This window comes from Aquarana catesbeiana, linkage group LG11 (genome assembly GCF_042186555.1).
Source record: "Aquarana catesbeiana isolate 2022-GZ linkage group LG11, ASM4218655v1, whole genome shotgun sequence".
Taxonomy (NCBI): Eukaryota; Metazoa; Chordata; class Amphibia; order Anura; family Ranidae; genus Aquarana; species Aquarana catesbeiana.
Genome location: NC_133334.1, coordinates 235,170,356 through 235,194,522, shown reverse-complemented (window position 1 = coordinate 235,194,522; position 24,167 = coordinate 235,170,356). Strand labels below are relative to the sequence as shown.

The 24,167-nt window shown below is 42.3% G+C and overlaps 1 protein-coding gene across 1 annotated transcript in view; it reads left to right on the top strand.

The window, feature by feature from the left end:
• Positions 1-24,167, top strand: part of SLC12A3 (solute carrier family 12 member 3) — a 97,520-nt gene that overhangs the window by 2,410 nt on the left and 70,943 nt on the right. The window contains exons 2-7 of the mRNA XM_073605530.1: positions 325-653; positions 16,901-17,023; positions 20,478-20,553; positions 20,627-20,722; positions 23,384-23,523; positions 23,606-23,716. Of these exons, the coding sequence (XP_073461631.1) occupies positions 357-653; positions 16,901-17,023; positions 20,478-20,553; positions 20,627-20,722; positions 23,384-23,523; positions 23,606-23,716 (843 nt within the window). The 5' untranslated portion in view covers positions 325-356. The remainder of the gene's footprint in view (positions 1-324; positions 654-16,900; positions 17,024-20,477; positions 20,554-20,626; positions 20,723-23,383; positions 23,524-23,605; positions 23,717-24,167) is intronic.

Genomic DNA, 24,167 nt, shown 5'->3' with positions numbered 1-24,167 from the left:
TCTCTTCAAGATATATAGGAAGCCTGTCTGTGATTTGGTCTGCCAACGGTAAGTAGACAAAAATGTCAGCCTGGATGTACTTTAATCAAGGGATAGAAAAGAACTGTTGAAGCAGAGGTTAGGTGTATAGGTTATTTTATGTGTTAGTTACTATGTAGCTTCTTATCATCCTTCTAATCAGAACATCTATCTGGAGTAATTTTTTCTGGCCCTAGGCTGTGATATTCTCAGAAGTTTACTATGTGACATTTCGGTTAGTGATTTACAGGTTTGGTTCCTGCTGGTTTTCCTCAGTATAAAACCCCCTTCTCTGAATTTAATTAGATAGGTTACCACAAACCCAGTCTTGGGATGAGATGGCTGAGAGCAGAGTTGAAACCCCAGTGGACAATGCTCCATCCAGTGGAAGATTCACCATCCGCTCACTCATCAGTACCGAAGAGCCAACGAAATCTCAATATGGGCCGCCAGAGTCAACCTATGACACATTTAATCCAAATAATCTCACCCATTCCAACACCTTCTACATGAGGACCTTTGGATACAATACTATTGATGCTGTTCCAAGCTATGACCATTACGCTAATACTGAAGTTACTGGGATAGTGAAGAAAGTCAGGCCTACTTTAGAAGATCTTCACTCCATCCTAAAGGTAAGATACTGAAGACCAGTTTATTGTTTTAAAAACACAGCATATTTTATCATGTATGGACCTAAAGGTACTCATATACAATAAATAATGGTCAGCTGCATCTACAAACCTCAAAGCATTTCTAAAAAGTAAATGTAAACCAAATTTACTAAAATCCTATGAAATTCTTAACATGCTAATCTTTAAATCTGAAACTTTCAGTAAAATAATACCTAGTGACTGTGCTATGTCCCTGTCTTCCATTTGTGCTCCTGTGTTGTCACCAGTTACAAAGGTTTGATAAAGACTACTAGTGTCACCATGGTCTACTGATGTCACTTTCACAAATCAGGAAATCTGCAATACAAAGGATTTTTGAATGACAACACAAATGACTATCATCTACAGTATGAGTTTTTTTAGGTTGTCAAAGTGTAGTCCAAACAAATACTCATCTGATGTGTCAGAGAATAAACTAGGAACTGTAGGGACAGAGAATAAATTATGCAGATTGTATTTCCCCTTAATGTAGGTTGCTTAATTGAAAATAAAGGACTGTTTAGTAATTGGTAATGGTGTTTTCACATTACGTGTCAACTAAGTAAGCTTGGTTTTTCCATTTTTCATATACAGTGCATCTGGAAAGTATTCACAGCGCTTCACTTTTTCCACATTTTGTTATGTTACAGCCTTATTTCAAAATGGATTCAATTCATTATTTTCCTCAAACAATACCCCATAATAACAATGTGAAAGAAGTTTGTTTGAAATCTTTGCACATTTATTAAAAATTTAAAATTAAAAAATCCGATGTACATAAGTATTCACAGCCTTTGTTCAATACTTTGTTGAAGCACCTTTGACACCAATTACAGCCTCAAGTCTTTTTGAGTATGATGCTACAAGCTTGGCACACCTATTTTTGGGCAGTTTCTCCCATTCTTCTTTGCAGGACCTCTCAAGCTCTATCAGGTTGGATGGGAAGCGTCAGTGCACAGCCATTTTCATATCTCTCCAGAGATGTCATTCGGGTTCAAGTTTGGGCTCTGGCTGAGCCACTCAAGGACATTCACAAAGTTGTCCCGTAGTCACTCCTTTCCTATCTTGGCTGTGTGCTTCGGGTCATTGTCTTGTTGGAAGATGAACCTTGCCCCAGTCTGAGGTCCAGAGCGCTCTGAAGCAGGTTTTCATCAAGAATGTCTCTGTACATTGCTGCATTCATCTTTCCCTCAATCCTGAATAGTCTCCCAGTTCCTGCCGCTGAAGAACATCTCCACAGCATAATGCTACCACCACCATGCTTCACTGTAGGGATGGTATTGGCCAAGTGATGAGCGGTGCCTGGTTTCCTCCAGACATGACACTTGCCATTCAGGCCAAAGAGTTCAATCTTTATCAAACCAGAGAATGTTGTTTCTCATGGTCTGAGAGTCCTTCAGGTGCCTTTTGGCAAATTCCAAGCAGGCTGTCATGTGCCTTTTACTGATAAAATGTGTGTATAGGGCGCTCTGAATAGCAGACTGGGCAGATGATTGTCTTAATTGGAGATAAAGTTCAGACGAAGATAAATTCAATTGGAGATGAAATTCAAACGGCATGAGATCTTCATACACTTTAAGGCAGCACTCGGAAGAGCAAAGCGATTAATAATAACCAGATAAAACAAAAGAGTGGTGCCTCTAAGTGTAATATATTTAAAACTTTTAATATCCCAAAGGGATTAAAAACACTTACAGGATCAATGTTAAAACTGAGCTCATCATAAGTATGGTAGGGAGGGGATACGGCATCAGGTTTGTGTCCCAGTGTGTATCTCTGGAGTTCCCAGGAGTAATCCAGTCAGCAGTGTGAATCCTAAGGAGGCCAGCAGAGGGAAACCGCTGCTATGAGAACACCAATAGTTTCGCCGCACTGCCAGGGACAGCTTGGACCGCAAATCCCGGAAGTGGCATCAACAGGAACGGGACCGAAAACCAGCGTAGACCGCAACCGGAAGTGAGGTGATCAACATGGGACGCACTTCGGAACTACTGATTGGTTCCTTCTTCACACCAATGACAAGGGATTAGGAAAGCAAAGCTTTTTATGGTCTGTGGGCGGGACTATGGGCAGGGTGAAATGGGGAAGAGATCAATAATAATAGTCCGGGATGTAATCGCCACTAATGATGATACAAATAGTTGTGCAGAATTGTACAGAGACGCACATTGAACAAATGAGACAAGACAAAAACAAACAAAGAACAGGCTCCAATATGTCTCTGGCAGTGGGCATATGGTTGTAAGATCTACATTAACACCCATATTACATGATCAAACACATACGGTTACAACTAGAGAAATACAGATATGCAGATATGGAGGATGAGCAATTAACATTGAAAGGTATTATGTGAAAAAAATATTATATTTAATACAATTAAAAATAATAATAATAAAATAAAAAATAAAAATAAGTTAAAATGAAAAAAAAGCTTTGCTTTCCTAATCCCTTTTCATTGGTGTGAAGAAGGAACCAATCCATAGTTCCGAAACGCATCCCATGTTGATCACCTTACTTCCGGTTGTGGTCCACGCTGGTTTTCGGTCCCCTTCCTGTTGACGTCACTTCCAAGATTTATGGTCCAAGCTGTCCCTGGCAGTGCGGCCGCACTATTGGCGTTCTCATAGCAGCGGTTTCCCTCTGCTGGCCTTCTTGGGATTCACACTGCTGACTGGATTACTCCTGGGAACTTCAGAGATACACACTGGGACACAAACCTGATGCCGGATCACCTCCCTTTTTTTACAGAAAAGTTTTTTATTGAACAAATCAATATTACAATACAGTCATCTTTCGACACTCAGATCTTGCTTAGTTACAGTATCAGTTTAAAATATCCATATTTAGTATCGTACAACTCCATACAAAATATAATTTCTACCATTTGTCAACCAGTGACAATTCCCAAGTTTACTCCCATCTAGATCCGGTCCATGATTACCTTAGAGTACACGATCTCTCTCCCCTGGGGGGGGGGCATCAGTTGCCTAGCCTGTATAATAAAATTGTTTTTATTTGGTGTGGTCAGGTGCCATCCGGTGGGAAGGGGGGGCGATGCCCCCCATCCGAAAAGGGGGGATCCATCATTTGGTCCCCACCTTTCCGGCTCCTCACCCACTCGCATCCACCCAGGCCGCCCACACCTTGTCAAATTTAGCCGGGCATTGCCTGTTCTCGTAGGTGAGGCTGTACAAGGGGAGTAATCGGATCACCTCCCTACCATAGTTATGATGAGCTCAGTTTTAACATTGATCCTGTAAGTGTTTTTAATCCCTTTGGGATATTAAAAGTTTTAAACATATTGCACTTAGAGGCACCTCTCTTTTGTTTTGTCTGGCCTTTTACTGAGGAGTGGCTTCCATTCTGCCACTCTACCATACAAGCCTGATTGGTGGAGTGCTGCAGAGATGGTTGTTCTTCTGGAAGGTTCTCCTGTCTCCACAGACAAACGCTGGAGCTCTAGGAAGAGTTCTGGTGATTCCAAACTTCTTATATTTACGGATAATGGAGACCACTGTGCTCATTGGGACCTTCAATGCTGCAGACATTTTGCTGTACCCTTCCCCAGATCTGTGCCTCAGAGGTCTACAGACAATTCCTTTGGCTTCATGGCTTGGTTTGTGCTCTGACATGCACTGTTAACTGTGTGACCTTATATAGACAGGTGTGTGCCTTTCCAAATCATGTCCAATCAACTGAATTTACCACAGGTGGACTCCAATCAAGTTGCAGAAAAAAAAATCTCAAGGATGATCAGTGGAAACAAGATGCACCTGAGATGAATTTTTAGTGTCATGGCAAAAGCTGTGAATACTTATGTTCATGTGATTTTTTTGTTTTTTATTTTTAATACATTTTGCAAAGATTTCAAACAAACTTCTTCCAGAATTTTGAGGAAAATAAATAATTTAATCTATTTTGGAATAACGCTGTGACATAAGAAAATGTGGAAAAAGTGAAGCGATGTGAATACTTTCCGAATGCACTGTACATACATATTAAATGTGTGCCTGAAGGGCGCCTACCCCTCCATAAAAGCACAGGGATGTACATGATGCCCAGCAAGAGCACAATGGCAGCGAAGGCATCCAGTATGTCCCTGTACCCAGTTCGGCCAACTGTATAAAAAAAATGGCAACCACCCCAATCTATTAAACGAAGGGTGAGCTCCCTCCAGGCACACCTGCCTTTAAAGTTTTACTAAACCCAGGACCCTGCATTCACTATATCTGGTCTCCCACAGTACACAGAAACTGGAGATGCAATTATTTTAGTAAATATAAACTGCCAAATACCCTTTTCTCATCAGCAGTATATAGCAATCTTGTGACTTCTATCAGTGTCCAGCTAAGTACTGGTTAAAGCTTGTAGGAGGAGTTTTCATTCTCCTCTTACTGTCCTATGAGACTGCAAGACCCCTGACCCTCTGCCTGGCCCTGTGCTGATCACATGCACTGTCCCCAGAAAAAAAATACTTCTCTAGTAATACACACCAAACTGAGCATATCCAGCCTGACTCCATAGGCTCACTGTTATCAGAAATTTATTAGGGGACAGTGAAAAAAGGGGAGGATCAGAGCAGACAGGATCAAACAGCCTTTTTACACAATGCAGAGGACTGACCCCTTAGGTTCCACAGTGAGATAACAAGTATGCTTTACTGCATATACAGCAGGGGTATGCAACCTGGGGCCCTTCAGCTGTCGTGGAACTACAATTCCCATGAGGAATTGCAAGGCTAATAGTTACAATTACTCCCAGAGACATGATGGGACTTGTAGTTCTGCAACAGCTGGAGGGCCCCAGGCTGCCTACCCCTGATATACAGACTGATTTGACTGTTGTGCTTTAACCACTTGACGACCGCCTCACGCCGATGTACGTCGGCAAGGCGGCATGGACAGGCAAAATCACGTACATGTACGTGATTTGCCTTCCGCGGGTGGGGGTCCGATTGGACCCCCTCCCGGTGCCCGAGGCGGTCGTGTTTTGTTCCCCGGCGATCGGAGGTGAGGGGGAAGCCATCCGTTCGTGGCCCCCCCCTCACGATCGCCGCCGGCCAATGGGAACATTCCTTTGCTGCTGTATGCTAAACAGCAGCAAAGGAAATGATGTCATCTCTCCTCGGCTCGGTAATTTCCGTTCCAGCGCCGAGGGGAGAAGACATCACTGTGAGTGAAAACACACTACACAACACAGTAGAACATGCCAGGCACACAAAACACCCCGATCCCCCCCCCCCGATCGCCCCCCCAATCACCCCCAATCACCCCCCCCCCCAAACTGACACCAAGCAGGTTTTTTTTTTTTTTTTTTTTTTCTTCTGATTACTGTAATGGTGTCAGTTTGTGACAGTTACAGTGTTAGGGCAGTTAGTGTTAGCCCCCTTTAGGTCTAGGGTACCCCCCTAACACCCCCTAATAAAGTTTTAACCCCTTGACAACCCCCAGTCACCAGTGTCGCTAAGCGATCATTTTTCTGATCGCTGTATTAGTGTCGCTGGTGACGCTAGTTAGGGACGTAAATATTTAGGTTCGCCGTCAGCGTTTTATAGTGACAGGGACCCCCATATACTACCTAATAAAGGTTTTAACCCCTTGATTGCCCCCTAGTTAACCCTTTCACCACTGATCACCGTATAAGTGTTACGGTTGACGCTGGTTAGTTCGTTTATTTTTTATAGTGTCAGGGCACCCGCCGTTTATTACCGAATAAAGGTTTAGCCCCCTGATCGCCCGGCGGTGATATGCGTCGCCCCAGGCAGCATCAGATTAGCGCCAGTACCGTTCACCCACGCACCCACGCACGCAGCATACGCCTCCCTTAGTGGTATAGTATCTGTACGGATCAATATCTGATCCAATCAGATCTATACTAGCGTCCCCAGCAGTTTAGGGTTCCCAAAAACGCAGTGTTAGCGGGATCAGCCCAGATACCTGCTAGCACCTGCGTTTTGCCCCTCCGCCCAGCCCACCCAAGTGCAGTATCGATCGATCACTGTCACTTACAAAACACTAAACGCATAACTGCAGCGTTCGCAGAGTCAGGCCTGATCCCTGCGATCGCTAACAGTTTTTTTGGTAGCATTTTGGTGAACTGGCAAGCACCAGCCCCAGGCAGCGTCAGGTTAGCGCCAGTAGCGCTAACACCCACTCACGCACCGTATCCTCCCTTAGTGGTATAGTATCTGATCGGATCAATATCTGATCCGATCAGATCTATACCAGCGTCCCCAGCAGTTTAGGGTTCCCAAAAACGCAGTGTTAGCGGGATCAGCCCAGATACCTGCTAGCACCTGCGTTTTGCCCCTCCGCCCGGCCCAGCCCAGCCCACCCAAGTGCAGTATCGATCGATCACTGACACTTACAAAACACTAAATGCATAACTGCAGCGTTCGCAGAGTCAGGCCTGATCCCTGCGATCGCTAACAGTTTTTTTGGTAATATTTTGGTGAACTGGCAAGCACCAGCCCCAAGCAGCGTCAGGTTAGCGCCAGTACCGCTAACACCCACGCACGCAGCATACGCCTCCCTTAGTGGTATAGTATCTGATCGGATCAATATCTGATCCGATCAGATCTATACTGGCGTCCCCAGCAGTTTAGGGTTCCCAAAAACGCAGTGTTAGCGGGATCAGCCCAGATACCTGCTAGCACCTGCATTTTGCCCCTCCGCCCGAACCAGCCCAGCCCACCCAAGTGCAGTATTGATCGATCACTGTCACTTACAAAACACTTAACGCATAACTGCAGCGTTCGCAGAGTCAGGTCTGATCCCTGCGATCGCTAACAGTTTTTTTGGTAGCTTTTTATTGAACTGGCAAGCGCCAGCGGCCTAGTACATCCCGGTCGTAGTCAAACCAGCACTGCAGTAACACTTGGTGACGTGGCGAGTCCCATAAGTGCAGTTCAAGCTGGTGAGGTGGCAAACACAAGTAGTGTCCCGCTGCCACCAAGAAAGAAGACAAACAGGCCCTTCGTGCCCATAGTGCCCTTCCTGCTGCATTCGCCAATCCTAATTGGGAAAAAAAAAAAGCACCCCTGTCCCCCCTGCTCTTGCGCTAAGGCGAACGCAAGCGGCGGTCTGTCGTCAAACGTAAACAGCAATTGCACCATGCATGTGAGGTATCGCCGCGAAGGTCAGATCGAGGGCAGTCATTTTTGCAGTAGACCTCCTCTGTAAATCTAAAGTGGTAACCTGTAAAGGCTTTTAAAGGCTTTTAAAAATGTATTTATTTTGTTGCCACTGCACGTTTGTGCGCAATTTTAAAGCATGTCATGTTTGGTATCCATGTACTCGGCCTAAGATCATCTTTTTTATTTCATCAAACATTTGGGCAATATAGTGTGTTTTAGTGCATTAAAATTTAAAAAAGTGTGTTTTTTCCCCAAAAAATGCGTTTGAAAAATCGCTGCGCAAATATTGTGTGAAAAAAAAAATATGAAACACCCACCATTTTAATCTGTAGGGCATTTGCTTTAAAAAAATATATAATGTTTGGGGGTTCAAAGTATTTTTTTTGCAAAAAAAAATATCTTTTTCATGTAAACAATGAGTGTCAGAAAGGGCTTTGTCTTCAAGTGGTTAGAAGAGTGAGTGATGTGTGACATAAGCTTCTAAATGTTGTGCATAAAATGCCAGGACAGTTCAAAACCCCCCCAAATGACCCCATTTTGGAAAGTAGACACCCCAAGCTATTTGCTGAGAGGCATGTCGAGTCCATGGAATATTTTATATTGCGACACAAGTTGCGGGAAAGAGACAAATTTTTTTTTTTTTTTTTGCACAAAGTTGTCACTAAATGATATATTGCTCAAACATGCCATGGGAATATGTGAAATTACACCCCAAAATACATTCTGCTGCTTCTCCTGAGTACGGGGATACCACATGTGTGAGACTTTTTGGGAGCCTAGCCACGTACGGGACCCCAAAAACCAAGCACCGCCTTCAGGCTTTCTAAGGGCGTGAATTTTTGATTTCACTCTTCACTGCCTATCACAGTTTCGGAGGCCATGGAAAGCCCAGGTGGCACAAAACCCCCCCCAAATGACCCCATTTTGGAAAGTAGACACCCCAAGCTATTTGCTGAGAGGTATAGTGAGTATTTTGCAGACCTCACTTTTTGTCACAAAGTTTTGAAAATTGAAAAAAGAAAAAAAAAAATGTTTTTTCTTGTCTTTCTTCATTTTCAAAAACAAATGAGAGCTGCAAAATACTCACCATGCCTCTCAGCAAATAGCTTGGGGTGTCTACTTTCCAAAATGGGGTCATTTGGGGGGGTTTTGTGCCACCTGGGCATTCCATGGCCTCCGAAACTGTGATAGGCAGTGAAGAGTGAAATCAAAAATTTTCACCCTTAGAAATCCTGAAGGCAGTGATTGGATTTCAGGGCCCCGTACGCGGCTAAGCCCCCAAAAAGTCCCACACATGTGGTATCCCCATACTCAGGAGAAGCAGCTAAATGTATTTTGGGGTGCAATTCCACATATGCCCATGGCCTGTGTGAGCAATATATCATTTAGTGACAACTTTGTGCAAAAAAAAAAAAAAAAAGTGTCACTTTCCCGCAACTTGTGTCAAAATATAAAATATTCCATGGACTCAATATGCCTCTCAGCAAATAGCTTGGGGTGTCTACTTTCCAAAATGGGGTCATTTGGGGGGGTTTTGTGCCACCTGGGCATTCCATGGCCTCCGAAATTGTGATAGGCAGTGAAGAGTGAAATCAAAAATTTACACCCTTAGAAATCCTGAAGGCGGTGCTTGGTTTTCGGGGCCCCGTACGCGGCTAGGCTCCCAAAAAGTCCCACACATGTGGTATCCCCATACTCAGGAGAAGCAGCTGAATATATTTTAGGGTTCAATTCCACATAGGCCCATGGCCTGTGTGAGCAATATATCATTTAGTGACAACTTTTTGTAAATATTTTTTTTTTTTTGTCATTATTCAATCACTTGGGACAAAAAAAATAAATATTCAATGGGCTCAACACGCCTCTCAGCAATTTCCTTGGGGTGTCTACTTTCCAAAATGGGGTCATTTGGGGGGGGGGGGTTTGTACTGCCCTGCCATTTTAGCACCTCAAGAAATGACATAGGCAGTCATAAACTAAAAGCTGTGTAAATTACAGAAAATGTACCCTAGTTTGTAGACGCTATAACTTTTGCGCAAACCAATAAATATACGCTTATTGACATTTTTTTTTACCAAAGACATGTGGCCGAATACATTTTGGCCTAAATGTATGACTAAAATTTAGTTTATTGGATTTTTTTTATAACAAAAAGTAGAAAATATCATTTTTTTTCAAAATTTTCGGTCTTTTTCCGTTTATAGCGCAAAAAATAAAAACTGCAAAGGTGATCAAATACCATCAAAAGAAAGCGCTATTTGTGGGAAGAAAAGGACGCAAATTTCGTTTGGGTACAGCATTGCATGACCGCGCAATTAGCAGTTAAAGCGACGCAGTGCCAAATTGGAAAAAGACCTCTGGTCCTTAGGCAGCATAATGGTCCGGGGCTCAAGTGGTTAACCTATCCAATTGATATATGTACTCCTACTATGGAGGCTCTGAAATTTTAGAGTTAGGACTGCAGTATTTACAGAGTTTACAGAGTTCCCTTCACATGGGCGCTACTGCTTACGCATGTATTTGCAAATGTGTGCAAACAAAACCCTCTGTTTTTAACGCAAACTGTTAGACAGGGACAAGTTGGTTGTTTTGCAGTGTGCTGGGAAATCTTTTGTTTATTTGTAATGTGCATTGCCCTGCCATGTGCACCTCACTACAAAGGCCAGTAATAGGTTGGGGTGGTTGCCATTTTTTTTTTCAAATATAAATTTTATTATTATTATTGTAGAGCACACCAAAGGCAAGGATCAGTTACCATCATGACAGACCAAAAAGAGAGAACAATGGCATAGTGGTTTAACTTTTACATATACTCAGAGATGTTCCTGGAGCTCATCCTTTCAGCATATATAGTAATCATCAATTATATAACAAAGGTGTGATTTTCTATCTGGGTACTGTCTTGTCTTGTTATGTCTAGCCATGTAAATAGCAATTAGCACAATACAGCTTAGGCTGTCCGATCCCCGCATCAAGTAGTGTGAAAGCTCCAAAACAGAAAAACGGAGTTCCAGAGGGATTTAAGAAGTCGAAATTTAAAGCTAAAGGCGATGGGGGGGGGGGGGGCTCAAGAAGAGAGGGTGGAGAGGGGGGTTGGAAATGGGGTTGGAGAGTGATGGGAGACTGGAGATCCGGTGACGTTGGCTTTACCTTCAGCAGTAGTGTGGATATATCTTGTGGCGACTGGTCAGTTATCCTCCGAGCAGTGCCACTCCTTCGTCCGATAAGAGAAACATGTTCCATAGCCTCCACGCCTTGGAGTGCTTTTCTTGTTTATTTTGGCCCGTAAGGATCAGATCCTCTACTTTCCAAATGTCTTCTACTTTGCGTAACCAGGACCCAATAGAGGGTGGTGTGCCGTTCTTCCATAAGAGGGGGATGCAGGATTTGGCAGCGTTCAGTAGGTGTCTTACAATTGAGTTTTGATAGAGCTTCGCAGGGTCCCCGGTGAAATGGAGTAGGAAGAAAGCCGGGCCATTTGGTATCTTATGGTCTGTGAAATTTTGAGTGATATGTTGTATGGTTGTCCAAAAGTGTTTTAACCGACAACAAGTCCAAAAAATGTGTAGGAGTGTCCCTCTGTCCGCCTGGCATCTCCAACATCTATCTGTGGTGGCCGGATGGTTGCCATTTTTTTAGTACAGGGCGTGCAACAAAGGGACGGTGCTAGGATGTGGGTAGGGGGCAGAGACAAGGGGTGACTCAGAAGGTGGGAGTACCTGCATGTGTTCTCTAAAAACAAAAGGCCTGCAAATAATATTAAATATTAAATAAAATATTGTTGCTCCTAAACTCCTAAGCATTATTCTCTAGCAAGCAGTATTACAACAGGACTGACAGAACTATTTTTTAGAATAAAATGTCCTCTATGTTCTCTAAAAAAGCAAAATATAAAATTACTCATATAATGCAGTCTGTCACCAGACTTAACATTGGTTATCATTGCTTTTTTACCTGTTGATATTTCCAGGGGATCTGTTATTTTTCCACTTCCTGTAATAGGGTGACAATGCTGTATGTTGTGAAGTAAAGCAGAATAGCATTATCCCCTTGTGACAGATGGACATTTTTTTTTTAATAGACTTAACGAGCAAACCAAAACAAAGTATTCAGCTAATGAGCATTTGTTAACCCCCCTCCAAAAAAAAATTAATATCCTGGTCCCTTAAAGCAGATTAGCTTTATGCAGATTAGCTGTGTAATATGCCCCCCTCTAAAATGTAACCCCCCCCCCGAATCTGGCACTTCCTGTATGCCCTCGCTAAACAGACCACGATAACCAGGGCTGCTCTGCCCTGATCACCATGGTCAAAGTGCGTCCCTCCGTCATACGCTGTCCTGATCTGCTCTCCTCTCACCCCCCTCCTTCCTCCCTGTCAGCGCCCTCTCTGTCTCTGCTCAGCCCCGCCGCTGTTATTGAAAAAAAAAAACTACAATTGTCACAGCCTGCCTCTCTATTAGAGGCTGGCATACCACACCATGTAAAGCATTTTCAAAAACGAGCAGTGTAAATACCGATTTTCAGCTGTCTTCGGGCCGGTCACGTGACTCGCTGCTGCTTTACAGCTATGAGACAGGACTTCTGCGGGTGGAGCTGAGCGGCCACATGATCTCCCTGGCTGACGTCAGAGGGAGATCACGTCCCCTCCCACAGAAGCAATCCATTGGAGCTGGAAAGCGGCCGCGAGTCACATGACCGGCCTGAAGACAGCTGAAAATTGGTAATTACTCTGCCCGTTTTTAAAAATGCTTTACACGATGTGCTATGCCAGGCTCTGATAGAGGGTCTGGCATAGACTTAGACAAATGGCTTCACAAACCCTTTAAGCAGCTACAGCAGCAGGTTTCCTTTCTTTGGCAAAAAGGTTCAAGCCATACGAATAAAAACTGATCAGGCAAACTCACAAGTGTAATATGGGGGTTGATTTAAAAAAGGTAAATAGTCTGTGCACCCACAAGTGCACTTTAAGTGCACTGCAAGTGCATTTGCTCTAGTTCTGAGGGGAACATGCAAGGAAATTCAAAAACTGCATTTTTTCTTACATGTGACTGCATGTTAGAAATCAGCAGAGCTTCCTCTTATTTCAGAGCATCCCCTCAGATCTAGAGTAACTGCACTTTCAAGTGCACTTCTAGTGCACAGTATATTTTCCTTTAGTAAATCAACCTCAGGGTGTCTTCCAACCCTATAACTGACACTTGCTGAACAGCTTGGTCTATTACAGAAAGTGGAAGAAATACAGATATACTGGGAGAATCAACAGGTTATAAAAATAATGCTAGAGTCAGATGGCATAATATGTCACTTTTAAATGTGCCCCATCAAGTCTGTCTATGTCCTTATACATGCATTGGATCCACACCGATATACACTCTAGGATGCACTTGGAGATCCTTGCAAGTCGGTGCAGCAGCCAGCTGTCTTTGATTTAAACAAGCTGCCTGCACCTCCCTGCACAGAAGACCTGTGCATCCCAGGCAGCAGAAGACGGACCTTTGCACGGGCATACTGATTGGTACGCTGGTGTGAATGAGCCCTAAAGTGCATCCAAAACCAGAACATTTTGACTTCAGATATACCTCAATCCTTGACTTTTCTCTAAATGTAACATGCTGCTACCTGCTTGGGGTGGAGGTAGGCTGGGTGATGCAGTACCTCCTAATAGGTATTGCTGTTAGACCCCTTGGAGATCGAGTACCACTGATTGACATATTTTGCATTATTTAAAGTTTTAGTAGCAGTACCATTTATTTAAACTGTGAAGTTCCCATTCTTCAACATAAATAGAGTAGACTCAAAATTAAAACATAGATCATAGCTTCCATCTTTTCTTAATTTGGAATCAAATCCCTCTGTCCTTATTTCCTCTTCTGTTGTCCCTCATTTTGATCCGATTTGTAGACCTCCATAAAAAAAAAACACACCATTTAACTACTAAAAGTGTTAGATTATACTAAATCAATAGCAAATTATTTCTAAGCTCTCCCTAAATAAACCTCATGTTAAAAAGCAGCTGTATAAAAATCCCTTGATATATTGGCAAGATTTCATACACAAAACTACAACACTTTCCAAAAATAAATCCTACAATAAATCATCAGATCTCAATAATCAATAAAAATAAATGAGTGAAAAAGCATAAATCCATATATAGTGTAAATTCGTATCATATAATTCATCAAGCTGAGTTGATCTAATATATAGTGCAAATGTGTATTTAATAAATCACAAAATTGTTTGTAAATCCATGCACCATACCAGTGTCCATGTAATACATTTACATACAGTATATGACAAATGAGCAGGTTCTCATTCTCAGTGATATAAAGTGCTTGTGCTTCACAACCTCCAATGCTGCGTACACACGAGTGGACTTTACGGCAGACTTGGTCCGGCGTACCGGATTTCGTCGGGCAATTCGATCGTGTGTGGGCTCCAGCGGACTTTGTTTTCTCAAAAGTTGGACGGACTTAGATTTGAAACGTTTCAAATCTATCCGACAGACTCGAGTCCGGTCGAAAAGTCCGCTCGTCTGTATGCTAGTTCGACGGACAAAAAGCCACGCTAGGGCAGCTATTGGCTACTGGCTATGAACTTCCTTGTTTTAGTCCGGTCGTGGGTCATCACGTACGAATTCGTCGGACTTTGGTTGATTGTGTGTAGGCAAGTCCGTTCATTCAGAAAGTCCGTCGTAAAGTCCGTCAAAGTCCGCTCGTGTGTACGCGGCACAAGATGTAACCCAGTGGCTCAAAATCAACCCCCTGATCTATTTGACCTCTTGTAAAATGTTGTTTAAACGCTGATTTATAATTGCCCAATTTAAAGAGCTGGCCTGGTTTCTTAGACTTTTTTTAAATTTTATTATAATTGAGTATTGATCATTGATTACATTACATTTTTTGAGGGATTTATTTTTGGGAAGCGCAGTAATTTTGTGTATGAAATCTATGCTATAGTAAGCCTTTTAATTCAGTGACTCGATTATTGCATATATAATTTTTAAAAGCTAGAATAAAGTAAAAAGTTATGGTAAAAAAAATCCATATGGGTTTACCCAATCATTTTTTGCCTATCAATTTTTTTAGGGTCAGCGTAACAAGGATGTTGCAGTGCTTTATCCTTTAAACAAATACTTAATAAAGTATTGGGAGGTATGATTGAGGAATATACAGAGATGAGCTATAACTTTATGACCACTCACCTAATATTGAGTAAGTCCCCCTTTTGCTGCCAAAACAACCCTGACCCGTCGAGGCGTATATGCCACTAGACCTCTGAAGGTATGCTGTGGTATCTGGCACCAAGTTCTCAGTAGCAGATCCTTTAAGAACTGTGAGTTATGAGGTGGGGCCTCCAAGGATCAGACTTGTTTTTCCAACACATCCCACAGATGCTCAATTGGATTGAGATCTGGAGAATTTGAAGGCAAAGTCAACACCTCAAACTTGTTGCTATGTTCCTCAAACCATTTTTGCAGTGTGGCAGCACACATTATCCAACTGAGGCCACTGCCATCAGGGAATACTGATTCCATGAAGGGGTGTACTTGGTCACCAACAATGTTTAAGTAGATGGTACATGTCAAGGTAACATCCACCTGAATGACAGGACCAAGGTTTGCCAGCAGAACATTGCCCAAAGCATCACACTGCCTCCGCCAGCTTGCCTTGTTCCTATTCTGCATCCTGGTGTCATCTTTTCCCCAGGTAATTGAAGCACACACACCCTGCCATCCACATAATGTAAAAGGGGATGTGATTCATCAGACCAGGCCACCTTCTTCCATTGCTCCGTGGTCCACTTCTGATGCTCGTGTGCCAATTGTGGGCACTTTTGGCTGTGGACACGGGTCAGCATGGGCATCCTGACCAGTGTGTGGCTACACAGCCAGATATGTAACAAACTGTGATGCACATTTTTTCTGCTTTAGACACATCAACCTTATAGACAACATGTTTACTTGCTGCCTAAAATATCCCATCGACTTTCAGACGCAATTGTAACAAGATAATCTATGTTATTCACTTAACCTGTCAGTCATCACAAGGTTATGGCTGATCGGTGTAAAGGGTCTATATAATCATTATTGCACATTAAACAAGTTTTGTTGAGAGAAGTATGGGGTTCTTGAAAAAAAAATTATACTCACCTAGGTGGATGCAGCATCGGTTCGATGCTACATCTGTTCGCCACTGCTTTTAAGACTGAGAACTGTGCAATTAAAGACCACTGATCACTCAGTTCTCGGTCTTCTGTGACTGACAGTCAGCGGCTTTCAGCTCTGCCCCTATTGTGCTCACTGGAGTGCCAGGCTGTGCAGAGGGTGGGAGCTGCTGGCTCAGACTTAGCTGCCAGTCCAGGCATCTGGGTGGATCACAACCATAAAGTCAGGATCTTTCCAAAGCCTGGACTGGCTCAGTGGCGTCAGCCGACAGTGGGCTTTAACGGCTAAAAATGGGTCATAGGAGTGCAGAACTGAACGCCTGTGATCCAAAGGAGAAGTAAGGCTTCTCCTTTTAAAGCCTGGTACACACTATCAGTTCTCAACCCAGCGGGCCGAACGAAAAAAAAAACTGAAGAGCTTGGGAGGAGATATTGTACTAACAGTCCAATGTTAGTATGCAGATTTCCCCCCGCTAAACTATTGTGTCCCCCCCCCCCGCCAGAACTTACTGGTTGGCAGACCTTTTTTGATCATGCCCCTTCGGGGCCGGCTTCTGTCACACCTGCTGCAGACAGGCCGAATGTTCACTGTCCGATACGGTCTGATATTCGGCCCATGTGTACGGCCCTTAAGTCTTTATGTCTATAAGTAATGTAAAACAGACTGTCCCTGTTTATTCTATAGTCATTGGTAGCAATATTTTATTTTTATTTTTTTTTTTTTCAGACTCCAAGATCCATTAGCTGAGGGTGTCTTCTGAGGATTGTTACCACACAGTCCTTCCAATTGAAACCCAAACCTGATAAAACCTGTTAAAACTAGTGCTATAAAATTATAAAACTCTAATGTCTATATCTACCTAATAAGGCTAAGGTAACACTTATTAATCCATTTACTGATATTATTTCCTCATTGTGTTTCTTTAGGAGGATCACCTGCGGCCTCCAGTGTATGAAGTCAGTGCAGAATCTCCAGATGGCGAGGCTGAGAATGTGGTGGAGAAGCCAGCAGGAGAACCAGTCAGATTTGGGTGGATAAAAGGAGTCATGGTAAGTGTAAATTAATCACACGATTACCGTAATACAGTATACAGAGACCACAGAAAGATGGAGCCATGGTACACATAGGTATGTGGTGTTATGATTGTGAAGCTTCATAAAAAAATAAATTGCATTGCTGCATATTTATTACAGCCACCTTTGCTGAGCCATGTGCTTTTATCATCTGTATTTTGCTGTCTAAATGGGTGAGCTGGATATTTACCTGGGCATGCACCAACCCATTTGGGACAGTAGTTGATTAAAGAGGACTTGCTGACATGGTCAAGTAACACACGCATACTGTATGTGAGTGTGTGTATATACTGGTATATACATATCTATATACAGTATTTCACAAAAGTGAGTACACCCCTCACATCTTTGTAAATATTTTATTATATCTTTTCATGTGACAACACTGAAGAAATAACACTTTGCTACAATGTAAAGTAGTGAGTGTACAGCTTGTATAACAGTGTAAATTTGCTGTCCCCTCAAAATAACTCAACACACAGCCATTAATGTCTAAACCGCTGGCAACAAAAGTTAGTACACCCCTAAGTGAAAATGTCCAAATTGGACCCAATTAGCCATTTTCCCTCCCCGGCGTCATGTGACTCAATAGTGTTACAAGGTCTCAGGTGTGAATGGGGAGCAAGTGTGTTAATTTTGCTGTTATCGCTCTCACTCTCTCATACTGGTCACTGGAGGTTCAACATGGCACCTCATGGCAAAGAACTCTCTGAGGATCTGAAAAAAACAATTCTTGCTCTACATAAAGATGGCCTAGGCCAGTGAGGGCGAACCTTGGCACCCCAGATGTTTTGGAACTACATTTCCCATGATGCTCATGCACTCTGCAGTGTAGTTGAGCATCATGGGAAATGTAGTTCCAAAACATCTGGGGTGACAAGGTTCGCCATCACAGGCCTAGGCAATAAAAAGATTGCCAAGACCCTGAAACTGAGCTGCAGCACGGTAACTGAGACCATACAGCGGTTTAACAGGACAGGTTCCACTCAGAACAGACCTCACCATGATTGACCAAAAAAGTTGAGTGCACATGCTCAGCGTTATATCCAGAGGTCGTCTTTGGGAAATAGACGTATGAGTGCTGCCAGCATTGCTGCAGAGGTTGAAGGGGTGGGGCGTCAGCCTGTCAGTGCTCAGACCATATGCCGCACACTGCATCAAACACACCTGCAAGACGACCACTGCCTTGCTAAAGAAGCTGAGGGTAAAGGTGATGGACTGGCCAAGCATGTCTCCAGACCTAAACCCTATTGAGCATCTGTGGGGCATCCTCAAATGGTAGGTGGAGGAAGTGCAAGGTCTCCAACATCCACCAGCTCTGTGATGTCGTCATGGAGGAGTGGATGAGGACTCCAGTGGCAACCTGTGAAGCTCTGGTGAACTTCATGCCCAAGAGGGTTAAGGCAGTGCTGGAATATAATGGTATTAAAGAAATATATATGTAATGGCTGCGCTTAGGACAAAGATTAAGGTATGCAGCCCCCCTGAAAGGAGTTTCCCTAAGGATCCTCCAAAGAGTATAAATAATCCACAATGGGGTAGGCGCTCCCTATATGGTTATATGGGGGAGCGTGTATAAATCTTCTTCCACCAAAGCCGTGACTGAAGTGCTTTTAAAAGTCAAAAGTCAAAAGACAAAGACAAAAGACAAAAGTCACTAAGAATATTTAAAAGCACTTCAGTCACGGCTTTGTTGGAAGAAGATTTATACACGTTTTTTGCAGAAATCTATCAACCTATGGACTAAAATCACTATTTATAATTTTATAATTTATTTATGTTATTTGCATATAGTTGAACTACTGGGCAGAGGTGCAATTTCAGGTGTCTGTTTAATGCTAAATCACTATACTATATGGTGGCCCCTCTTTGAAATTTCATCACTACCTAATATAGCTGTCTAGCACACATTTTATTTATGTGTTCACCATTCACTATGGTTTTTTTACCACTTAAGAGTGCTATTATCTTGGTACAATTCATTTGTGGGCACCATGGAAAACCAATAGGGCATACATGGTGTTTGCAATCCTCATTCACTTTAGTTTAGAGTACTACGTCTCAGGACAATAGGAGGAAATCCCCCCCCCCCCCTTCTCCCCTCCCCCCCTCACTGTAGTTGGTCATCCCATATAACCATATACGGAGCGCCTACCCCATTGTGGATTATTTATACTGGAATATAATGGTGGCCACACAAAATATTCACACTTTGGGCCCAATTTGGACATTTTCACTTAGGGCATATAAAAGGATGGTGCTAACTCTGATATGCTTATAACTGTGAATATAGTGCATATCATATAACCACACAAAAAATGAAATAAAATCATACAATAAATCGTCCTCATGTGGTGGAATAAACACACCAATACACCATATAGTGACAGGTACTCTTAATTAGCCAAGCTGTGCTCCACCTTCACTCATGTGAGAAGATTGCAGACTCACCAAATATATCAATGGAATACTTCAGAAGCTCAAGTCCTTTAGAGGGGCAATTTTTATGTTCACAAGGCTATATGACTCGGTGTAAACAGAAATAAATCACAAAGCGCATTATTATCGGCTGTATTATCCCAAGGCTAATTCCCTGTGAAGCACATGGTAGCCAGGCACACGGCAGCCAGGGACACAGCAGTTCACAGTCTCTCAACTCAAGAATCAGGCAGTAGATGTCTTTTTGCTGTTTAATGATGATTAGGTTCATCGTAAGGTATTTCATATACTGTACCTTTTCATTCAGGGCAAAGTGACCTATATCACCACCTATCTGAGGGCTTGAAAGTAGTTGAAAACTCACATAAGCACATTGTCATGCCTGACGACATGTTATCACCAGAGGTATGCCTTGAATGCAGCATACACGGTGCATGTGCAGAAAGTAAATGAAAACACTGTAGAAAACTCTGCTTTAAAGCAGACCTAAACCCATTGATTTATCTTTTCAACCTAAAACATAACATTCAAGCACTACATTACATTCCAGGAGTATTTTAACCACTTGACGTCCAGAAGATTTACCCCTTTTCATGACCAGGCCACTTTTTGAGATACGGCACTGCATTGCACGGTCATGCAATGCTGTAAATAAATAAAATTTATGTCATTTTTTTCCCCCAAATAGAGCTTTCTTTTGGTAGTATTTGATCACCACTGCGTTTTTTTATTTTTTTGCGCAATAAACATAAAAAAATAGCGACAATTGTGAAAAAAAAAACAGTATTGTTTACTTTCTGCTATAAAACATATCCAAAAAAAAGACTGCTGTATTAATGTTGGTGACAGAATGCATCATATATGTCATGTAATTTTGCCCAAAATGAATGAAGATGAAAAAGTGATTTAGTAGAATTAGATTAGTAGTAGGCTGTTTTCATAGTGGCAAGAATGCGTAGGTTAATCACTGTTGTCTATATTACCTGCTCAGATCCGCTGCATGTTGAATATCTGGGGAGTGATTTTGTACCTCCGTCTACCCTGGATCACCGCTCAGGCTGGGATAGGTCAGTATATGTTCAATATTTTGTGTTCACATTTCTTATACATACATTAATGCTCTTTTAAATCCCCCTATAGCGCTAACCTGGCTGATTATCCTCATGTCTGTGACGGTCACCAGTATCACAGGATTGTCTATCTCTGCTATTTCCACCAATGGAAAAGTCAAATCAGGTAACTTGAGCTGTGTTTATAGAGAATGCAATCAAGGCAGTATTTTTAAACTATGTACACACTATCAGTTTTTTTTTTTTCATTCAACCCAGCGGGCTTCACATAGTATTAACTTTGCAATGTTAATACAGCAATCTCCACGCTAAGCTATTGTGTTCTGACAGGGGGGGGACGCCCCCTCCCCGTCAGAACACACTGATCAGCGTTCGCTGCCATCGGGTGCGATGTTTATCAGATGTTTTTCGGTCATGCCCTTTCAACACAAGCCGGACAAGCTGCTGTACACACGGGCTGAATGTTGGACGGTTTCTGTTGAACCAGCCAATATTCGGCTCGTGTGTACAGAGCTTTTAGTATCTAACATAAAAGTCTTGAGGCTGACCATAGATGTTAGATGGCTAAATTATCTGTTTTTCATTTAAAGATGTTTATGCACTGAACAGACATCTGTATAAGCCCTATTCTGAGTGGAGATGAGCTTGAACATCCTCCAAACCATCTCTAGTTGAACTGTGAACTCGTGATCTTTTTTTTTGTTTTTGTCTCTTTAACTCCAATGAGCTGTGGGCCGAGTCATTACCACCGCGCAGCCCGCATCTTTTTTTACGTTAAAGCGGTTGTAAACCACTGGACGTTTGTTTTTTTCTTACCTGCAAGGTAAAGGCACAATGTGCTAGTATGCATGAAACTTACCTGGAAACAAAGCCTTCCAGCGATGCAATGTCATCGCTGGAGGCCGCTTCCATCTTCACCCATCTTGCTTCCGGGTTCGCGGACTCCAGCTCTGTGACTGGCTGGAGCTACGATGATGTCACTCCCATGCATGCACGCAGGAGCCGCCGGTAACGGCACAGGGCTCTGAAGGAATGGCACAGGTGGCCATTCCTTCGTAGCGCATACACCAGTGATGTCACTGGCTGCATGTACAGTAAATATTTCCTAAATGGTGCACTTTTAGGAGATATTTACACTACCTATAGATAGGCCTTATTATAGGCTTACCTATAGGTAAAAGGATTGGAATGACACAACCTGTAGCTCACTGGAGTAAAAAATAGCGCAAATTTCGGATAGTGCAGAGAACACCCAGGCAAATTTTTAATCCTAAGGAATCAAAAGTGATCAGCCAGGTAAAACCCAACATTAAAAATTATCTAAAGACAACTTTTTTTTTTCATTTGGGGTTGAGTCAGGAATAGTTAAAACCCATGTCAGGTTTGGTTTGTTTCTCCACCGGTGTCCCATTACTTCCCGTCCTGTAGAGACACAACTGAAAGTGTCTCCTCTCTTGGATAATTGTCAATGGTATAAGCTTCCCCATTGGAAAATTTCCACTTTACTCCTGTTCCCGGTGACAACTCAAGATTTGGGATTTTTTCCTCTCTTTCTGTCCTAAAGACAAAGGTCATAAAGGACAAATACAGAGAGTAAATATCCTTGGTGAAGATGTAGCATAAACACATTAAATGAGCTCTAACTCCTCACTACTCTTATCCAAAAATTAAAAATAAAAGTTTGCCACTAGATAGGCAGAAAATGTATTAAACATTTGCACTTGAAAGTAGATGTAAATGATACAGTCAGTAGTATTTTAGGCAGTATACCATGCCATAGCACTAAAAAAAAAAAAAAAAGAAGAGAATACAGTCCAGCCAATGAGTCAGATCTTACAAATAAGGCAAAGTCATTACACCATTGTTGACACAGCGAGTACAGGGCTTAGATACACTTTAAACTTACATTTGAAGACCCACAATTTAAAGCCTTTTAGTTTAAATCAGTTAAATACATTCCCAGGGGTATCTACAGTAAGCAACAAGTCAACAAAATCTTGCAATTTTTTTTGTTTTTTTATTCGAAAGCAAAACACATTAACATAGTCTGTCCCCTGCCAGCATTCTGTAAAGAAGGACTTTTGGTCTCTGCATGGCAACATTGGTCTTTCTGCAGAGGCCTAACCTCTGTTTAATCAGAGCTGGAGCTCTCCAATCAGCAAGGATCATGAGCTGTTAAGATTTGAAACCCATTTTTTGTTTTAGTGCACCTGGGATGTATTTATTTGATCTGAGAGTTCAATTGGGGCTTTTATTAGTTCCCCTGGCAATCTGTTCTTGCTTCTTGTGCTGCTGTTGCATGTTAGAATTTGGTTTTGACAAAACGAATAGCAATGAGGAATTCTCTAACATGAAGATAGGCAATAAAATGAGGATGATAGGAGAAGAGAAACTCCATTTTGGAGCGAGCAAGGAATTCTCTGCTCCGCAATCTTATAACTCTTTAAATTTCCTTCCTTTATTTTCTGTTGATTCTTATTTTCCTCCATCATTTTAAAAGGAAACATTTTGTTTTCTCTAAACCGCTTTTTGGGGTCTTCCTGGCTTTCTTCACCCCTCTATCCTTTCTTCTGGTGTTCTGCTTTTTTTTTTCTATTAGATGTATCATGTACCCACCCAATTGTTCTGTTTACCATGATTTCATTGATGAAGGTTAATTGTCATAAGTTTCTCTTTAGTTCTTTTTAACCCCTGCAACAAATAAGTACAAGTGGGGGATGCCCACATTGTCCAGCCACAACTGTATATCAGTTCTGGGTGGGCTCAGACTTTAAAGTAAACTGTCAGAATACTATTTTCAACTTTAAATATATTTTATACAATTTAGGTGGCACCTATTTCCTTATCTCTAGAAGCCTGGGACCTGAGTTAGGAGGATCTATTGGCCTGATATTTGCATTTGCGAATGCTGTGGCTGTTGCCATGCACACAGTTGGCTTTGCAGAGACTGTGCGAGATCTGTTGCGGGTAAGGCAATGAGCCTGAAAGAAATGATAATACACAAGTAGTACTTCAGTTGAACATAATGCTCAGAATTTCACCATTACAGGATTATGATGCAACCATTGTGGACCCAACTAATGACATCCGAATCGTTGGCATCATTACTGTTGTGGCACTTCTAGGAATCTCTCTGGCTGGTATGGAGTGGGAGGCAAAGGTAACAAAAAATGATGCAATGTTAATTAATATATAGCCAATGTATAGCATTTTTTCCCTGTATGATTGTTAGCAGGTGTCTTGCAAATACTTGTTTTAACAGTAGCATCATATTTATTCAACAGTAAAGCAAAGCATAGGTGCCCCAATTTATATAACTAGAAATAAAATACATCAATGACATTGATATATAAACATTCATTACATTTAATCTATAGTAATTTAAATCTTCATCCAATATGGTTCATCCAGAAGACAACTAAACAAAACACACATTGATGCTATTGCCATTTTATTCTTCTGTCAGACGAGACCTTAAGCCGGCCATACACCGTGCAAATTTCTTTGCTGCAACCACGGGTTGCAGCAAAGAAATTTACACGATTCCCCCATCAACACAGGCAGTGCTGACAGGGGAATCAATTGTCTTCTCCTGGCGGGGAAGCGGAGGA